Source organism: Gekko japonicus, unplaced genomic scaffold, assembly GCF_001447785.1.
Source record: "Gekko japonicus isolate JY-2015 unplaced genomic scaffold, Gekko_japonicus_V1.1 scaffold761, whole genome shotgun sequence".
Taxonomy (NCBI): Eukaryota; Metazoa; Chordata; class Lepidosauria; order Squamata; family Gekkonidae; genus Gekko; species Gekko japonicus.
Window position 1 is genome coordinate 133632 of NW_015177030.1, and position 7226 is coordinate 140857.

Sequence of the window (7226 nt, forward strand, 5' to 3'; positions counted from 1 at the left end):
CCCGGTGGTGGTGGGGGGGGCCTAGGGTAACAGCAGTGACGGGGGGGGGACAGAGTCTCCTGAGGGCATCAAGCTGGCTCTGAAGGTGTAAGCGGGAACTGCGAGGGGGGGGGCACACCAGGGTGAATCAACAGAGGCCGAACTGCATGGGGAGTGGCTGCGTGGTAGATGACAAGGCCCTCTGCACGCACGTGCTCTGAGGCAGCTCACTCCAAGATGAGCCCTAGCAAGATTTGGGCAAACACTCTGTGCGTGCTCAGAGGCACCATCATCATCACGACTGGTTAACGTCTTCTGGGGCAAAGCCCTCGGCCCAGGCTCTGTGGCGGAGCCCTGCCAGTGGCAGGAGGGACCCTTTCGGTCACGGTGCCCTGTTGGGGGTTCAGCTGGTGGGCCTGGGCAAAGGGGGGGGAGGCCCTGGCGTGGGTCCCGTGGCCGGATGGGTGGCTTCGAGGCCCTTCAGGACAGGAGGGAGGGGCCAGACCTGTATTGCTTGCTGGGTGTCCCACGGGGGAGGGGGCTGGGGGGGGCTTCATCCCCGGAGGGGGTGTGTTCAGTGGCTGCAGCACAAAAAGCGGACGTCGTTGAGAGCCGTGTCGTCCCTCAGGGCCCCGCGTGGCATCTCCTGCTTCGTCTGGACCCCACACAGACCCTTCGGGCAGCGGGGGCTCCACACGCCGTACTCCCCCCAGGACAAGCCGTGGCCCTCCAGGGTCTCCCCACCCGAGCAGGTGAAGCGGATGTTGGTGGCACCCATGTTGTCCTTCATGCCGCCGCGGACCTTCTCTACTCGCAAGGAGAACCTCTGCAGATACCCGCCGGGGGGGCACCAGAGGGGCTCTGACCATTTCCCCCACCTAGAAGGAAAGAGAGGGGAGGCCTGCTGGTGACCGAGGACAAGGACATGGAGGAAAGGGGGGGGAGGCGAGCGCAGCCCTCAGCCTCCCACTTCAGATTTGCTGCACACCCCTCACCCCGCCCCAGGTCTCGCAGGGGCAGCCCACGCTCCAGCAGTGCCACCAGAGATGTGCGGGGGGGGGCAATGTTCCCTCTAAGCTGTGGAGTCGTGTGAGCAAAACTTCTACTTTGTGAGCTACTGGCACTAAAGTTGTAAGCGAACACTTTGGCTCCTGCATCAATTAGTTTGCTTTGGAGCCCTCCTTCCTGAACCAAGACAAAAATGTGTGACCCGGAGGCTAAAAAACAGTGTGCTAGCTCACACTAACTCAGCTTAGAGGAAACACTAGCGGGGGGGGGGAATATAAGGAAGCAAGAAACGAAACTGGAGGCAAGAGAGGACTTTCTCCCCCCCCCTCCCGTGGGCCGCAGGGTGGGGCACCTATGCCTGGGAGGCTGGAGGATTCCAAATAAGGACTAGAAGAATTCCACAGAACAGAACAATGCTTGAGTCCAGTGGCACCTGGAAGACCAACAAAGGTTTATTTGTCCTGTGTTGCTCTCAAAGGTGCCCCTGGGCTCCAACGTTGTTCCGGCCACACACACCCCCCCCCCCAAGGATTCCAGGGCCAGGGGGCTGCTCTGCAGGAGGGAGCAGAGGCAGCCCCCCCCCCCCCACTCACCACCTCAGCCAAAAAGGCTCCCCCCCCTTGGCATGCAGCAGAATTCCAAAGTCATAAAACAGAGTCTCCCAGCAGAATTGGTCTTCCAAAAGCCCCGCCCCTGTTGCATGTAACACCTCACTTTTGAGGAAACCCCCCAGGGTGTGTGTGTGTCCCCCCCCCCAAACCCTTTGTCCTCCTCCTCCTGCGGAGACAAGGCTGCTGATGCCTGGCAGCAGAACCCTAACCCTTATTCCCACACGAAGACCCGCCCCTGTTGCATGTAACACGTCGCTTTTGAGGAAACCCCCCCAGGGTGTGTGTTTCCCCCCCAGGCCCTTTGTCCTCGTCCTGCGGAGACAAGGCTGCTGATGCCCAGCAGCAGAACCCTAACCCTTATTCCCACACAGGAAACACGAGGATACCTTGCAGGGTGGTGGTGGGGGATATTTTGCCCAGTCCCTTGGGCCAGACGGCCCTTTTGACACCGCACAGAATGGCTGCTGCGCTGCTGCTGGAAGGGATGGGGGGGGGAGGCCGTGGAGACGGCCTTTTGGGGTGGTCACCAGTGCTCCCTCTAAGCTGAGTGTGAGCCAGCTCACGGTTCTTTAGCCTCCGGCTCACATATTTTTGTCTTCACTCAGGAAGGGGTGGCTCCAGAGCAAACTGATGCAGTAGCCCAATTGCTCGCTCACCTCTTTAATGCCAGCAGCTCACCAAGTAGAATTTTTGCTCGCAAGACTCCACCGCTAAGAGGGAGCCTCGGTGGTCACCGCTTGAGAAGGATACAGACGGGCCGTGTGACAAGGAAGCAGGGCGAGGCCAAGGCTTCTGTCCAGCAGGAGGCTGGCGGCATCTTGTGGGTGAGACTGTGCGGGGAGGGAGGGGCGAGAGGGCTCTGGCAAAACTCAGGGCTGTTGGCAGGCACCGACTTTCTCGGACATTTTCAATACGGGACAGTTTTTAGGGCCAGGGAAATCCGCCCAAGGCAGAGCTTCCTGAAGGCTGTTTTCAAACACGTCAAGAAGACCTGGGGGGCGTGGCGAGCGAAACAAAGGAAAGCTTTGCGGCCACCGAGACTGGGCAGGGGGAGGGGGGGCTCCCGGCCATCAGGACCCATCGAGAGTGGATGGAGGGGGGAGGCAATGGCACCCCCCCCAAGCGGAGGCTCCCTTCTCCTCCCACCCAACCCCCCCCCACACACTGCCACCACCACCGAGCGAGGTTCTCACATGCCACTCTGCGATTCCACATCGTGGGCCGGGTGCCTGTCCCCGCGTGTGCAGTGCAGCCGGATCCCGTTCATCCCGGTGTCGTCGTTGGTGAGGCCTTGATAAGATTCCACCTGCACGGGAAGAAAGAAGGCTGGGAGGGGGCACGGACCCCTCCTCCCTGGGCGAAAGGCATCACTGGAGCACCCGCCCCCTGCAGTCCCATCTGTGTGTCCTTGGTCACGGATGCTGCCCACTGCCCCAGGGCCTAGGGGGGTGACTCCGGCTGCTGCCCCCGGGAGGGGGAGAGGCCACACCGTGAGGGCCAGATGGAGCCTCCAGCTTCAGGGGCGGGCTAGCCTCCTGGCCTCGGGGACTGAGGAGAAGTCCCCCCCCCCGTGCAGGGCTTCGCGGGGGGGTGTTTCCTCACACGGAGCCTGCCTCCGCCCCTCCACACTCTCCCTCCCAAGCACTCCTCGGCCCCCTTTCTCAAAGGGAAGGGCTCCCCAAGAGCTCCTGGCCCCCACTTGGGAACCGCGCGGGCCCCCGGAGGGAAGGTGCACGGCTAGAGGCAAGGGGGGATGGTGGGTAGTGGCCTCTGGGTCCGGCCTCCTTCCTCCGTGGCTGGGATCTCTAGCAGTCCTCTGCCGGGGGCGACTGGCTCTTCCCACGGGGCTTGCCAGAACGCAAGGCCAAGAGCACACGTGTGAGACGCCTGCCCACACACACACACACCCCTGGCCCTGCCTCAGTCACTGCACTAGCCGGGGATCTGAGCAGCAGGGCGGGACTCTGGACATCTCGGGGCGGGGGGCAGCAGCGCGCCTCCCGTTCGTAGGCCTCTTGGTGTGTGGCGATCGCCCCCCCTCCCGGGCTGCCCCCAGGGGGCTGGGGGGGTTACCTTGATGCTGAAGCCCGTGGCATAGGTCCCTTCTGGGCACATCTCCTGCCAGGCCCAAGCGCCCCAGGGGCCGCCGTTGGGCACCTGGATGACAGAGTGGTTCTCCAGGGCCCCCCCGCTCTCGGCCAGCACGCCAGAGAGCAAGGCCACCGCCAAGGCCACGGGAACTCTGCACCCTGCCATGCCCCTGGCTGACTGACACGATGCCTGGGCGCGGCAGGCCTTGGGGCTTTATGCCCTGCACGCGGGGGCATCTGAGGCACGCCCCTCGTCCCGCGGGGCTTGGCCTCCTGGGGGGGCGGAGGAGGGCTCGAGTGGAGGCACCCGCGGGTGTCGCCACACCTCAAGGGCCGGTTCGGCCGGTTGGGATTAGCCAAGGAGGGCCGCAAACAAAAGAGCAGCCTGAAACCCAAGCCTCCGGCCGGGGAATAAGGCATTCTTCTGGCGTCCGAGCCTTCCTTCTTGCCACCCCACAACAGAGCTGGAGCTGGGGGGGGTAATGGAAGCCCTGAGGATCATCCAAGGGCCGCCCCCTTTGCCCAGAAGGCCTGGCCTCGCCCCAGTCCCAGCTGTGACCCAGCAGTGGGCAAGAGCCGCTCTGCCTGCCCCAATGACTCCTTCATGCGCTTCCCCGGCGTGGCTCTGTGGTGGCACCTCCGCTCCCTGCTGGTCGTACTAACCGGGGAGGTGTCTTGTGGCGTCCATCCCTTCATCATCATCATCACCTCTACAAAACGCACCTCAGACCCCAGAACAGACACACGGCAGCTTCGGGAGGGATCCCTGCCAAGAAGGACGTGGGGCTCGCGACCTTCCTGCACAGAAGGCCAAGTGGTACCAGATAAGCAGGAGGACCTGTTGCAACAGACGTCAATGGCCTCAGGCCATTTCAGTACCTGTCGCAGCTAAGAAAGGCCGTGTCTCTGAGCCCAGGTGGACAGAGTGAAGCCCACCTGTGCCCAGTGTGATTTGTAAATGTTTGCCAAAAATCAGGCCGTCTGGAAAGATCTGTGGTCGTGAATGTCTTTGGTCCCTGCCATTGTCAACACAAACCACCCGGAAGGGGAGGCAGCCGATGAAAGGGGCAACCCTCTTGTGCACGCACACACACACACACATCCACCCGCGCCTGCACCCCCAGGAACTCAGGTTGCCAGCTCTGGGTCGGGAGATTCCTGGAGATCTGGGCTGGGCAGGGTTTGAGGAGGGGAAGGACCTCAGCCGTGGGGCGCAATGGCCATGGAGAGCCCCCCCCCCTCCTAAGCAGCCATTTCCTCCAGGGGACCCGACCTCTGTAGGCTGGAGATCACTAGGAATTCTGGGAGGCCTCAAGGACCCACCTGGAGGTTGGTAGCCTCTGCAGGGACCACGGCAGAGGTGGGAATGTGCCCCCCTGTTGTGGGGGGGGGAGAAAGAGGGCAGGGACCCCAAGCGCCTTCCTCCGTGCTACTTCCTATCAACCACAGAGTTTCCAAAGGACAAAACCATGGGATCCCAGACAACGTGGGAGGGAGGGAGGGAGGGGTTTCGACTGACTGGTTCATTTCCAGATGTTGCGTCATGGTGCCTTGGGACGTCTCCTTCCCCGCTTCCAGGCAGCCCCCCGCTGGGGAGCCAGTCTGACGGGGTGGTCCCTGTGCTGGCTGAGGCCTGGTCCCCTTCTCCTGTGGACTTCCATTCAGCCCTGTTCTCTGGGCCACGCCCACCCCACAGGGTCATTGTGCAGAAAATGGGGGCAGGGACCACACCTGTGTCTCAGCGCCTCCAGCCAGGATCCCCTGGCAGGGACGGTGTCACTAGACAAAAGCCGCGTCTTTGCCTGGGGCTTCAGGCAACATTCAGATCTGGAACTCGACAGAACAGGCAGGTGGGACCCAGCCAGCAGGGACTCACTCCCCCCCCCCCTTTATTTCACTTTTACTTTATTACTTTTATGTTATTGCTCCCTTCCTTCCCGTCATTCCACTTTAAGGCCGGCTCCGTTCCCAAGGCGCCCTCCTGGACTGTTCCCTTCTACTACAGCTCGAATCCCTCTGTACAAATGCCTTCCTGCGGGTTGGATTCTCTGGCTGTAATGTATTCATAAGCCGCCATTGCATGCATTCTGTGTGGTGGAACATCTGATTGAAAAGCTAGGTTAAGCTTCGTCCTGGGCTAGGATCCAAATCCATCCAATCGTGTGACTAGCCCAGGAAGCACCTAACCAATCACCTTCTAGCAAGCTCCCTGAGCGGGAACATCCGTGATTGGTCCTATGTGGACAACCTTATTGGTTGGTATTTGTACAGTGGGTGTGGCTATATTAGCCGGGAATGTTTAAAAGCAGGACAGCTGCAACGTAAAGGCTGTTCTGGCTATCAGATGTTGATCTGTGTTGCAGTTGTGTTCGAGTGGAAGACTAAAGCTGTGTTCTTGCTGAATGAATCACTCTCCGACTGTTTTGTTAAGCGAGCGACTTAACACTGGCCTTGTTCCTGCCAGGGAACCCCGAGAAAAGCAGCTGGCGCTTGTCCCGAAAGTGGGTCCTCCTCAGGATCTCTCTGCCTTTTTTTGTGGCAGGGTGAAGCCCTCAGTTCCATCCGGGTCGTTTCCAAGCTAGGAGGTGTCATCCTAAGGAGCACGTGCAGTGCAGTGAGTTAGCAGTCAGCTTGAGAGGGGCCGGCTGGGGACTGCCAAGACAACTACCCGGCATCTCACCGTCTTGACAGTTCAAGATCTAGAACAACTGACTGAGGCCTGTGATTGGTCAGTCAATCAGAAATCGGACAGCTGAGCTAGGATAAAATCAGGAGTCAGGCACCACAGAGACAGACAAGAGAGGAGGACCCCCCTCCAATGTTCCCTCTCAGCTGAGTTAGTGTGAGCCAGCTCACAGTTTTTTAGCCCCTGGCTCACACATTTTTGTCTCAGGAAGGACGGCTCCAGAGCAAACTAATTTAGGGAGCAGCCAAATCGCTTGCTCACAACTTTCATGCAGTAGCTCACAAAGTAGAATTTGTGCTCTCAAGACTCTGCCGCTTAGAGGGAGCATGGCCCCCCACCTCCCCCCGTAATGGCTGCTTCTGCATCCGTGTTGCTGAGGAGACTGCTGCACAGGGTCGGTGTTAGTGGTTAGAGAGTCAGGCTTGTGCTTGTCTTTGTTTCAGTGTACACACCCTTTCCCTTACTTGCTTGTTTCTATTATATTTCTGTAAATAAATTTTGATTCTGTTTTAAAGTGACTGGAATGAGTTACTGGCCCAGAACCCAGGTTTGTGGTTAGAACCAGTGCCTGAAATCTCACGAACAAGGGAGGGGGTTTTTTTCATCGCCAAGCTAACCTGAACCTTTGGGGGCACACCCCAGGGCTGTGACAGTGCTCGAAGGCTTGAATGCAGCAAAGCTGGCACTGTGTGTGGCAGCAGACGTCCAAGGTTACAGGGAGTCAGTAATCCGTTCTAAAACTGATACCTGTCTTTTGTTAAAGGAAACGCATTCAGGAGAGTGCAGGAAAGGGATAGATATCGATCAGCTTTACTAGCTAAGCAGCTGGGGCTGGATGCTGGACGCATGCCC

General features: G+C 59.7%; 1 protein-coding gene across 1 annotated transcript; it reads right to left on the bottom strand.

Annotated features, from left to right (window-relative positions):
• Window positions 1-515: 515 nt before the first annotated feature.
• VMO1 (vitelline membrane outer layer 1 homolog (chicken)) lies at window positions 516-3854 on the bottom strand. Its single transcript, XM_015427881.1, has 3 exons — window positions 3672-3854; window positions 2792-2904; window positions 516-857 (listed from the first exon to the last, which is right to left on the bottom strand). Exons 1-3 carry the CDS (start codon window positions 3852-3854, stop codon window positions 554-556), a joined length of 600 nt encoding a protein of 199 aa, XP_015283367.1. The 3' UTR covers window positions 516-553.
• Between the last annotated feature and the right edge of the window lie 3372 nt (window positions 3855-7226).

Coding starts and splice junctions, on each gene's coding strand:
- VMO1 (XM_015427881.1), bottom strand. CDS start 3,854: ATGGCAGGGTGCAGAGTTCCCGTGGCCTTGGCGGTGGCCTTGCTCTCT. Junction 2,905..3,671: donor CCACGGGCTTCAGCATCAAG/GTAACCCCCCCA, acceptor CTTCCCGTGCAG/GTGGAATCTTATCAAGGCCT. Junction 858..2,791: donor GTGGAATCGCAGAGTGGCAT/GTGAGAACCTCG, acceptor CTTTCCTTCTAG/GTGGGGGAAATGGTCAGAGC.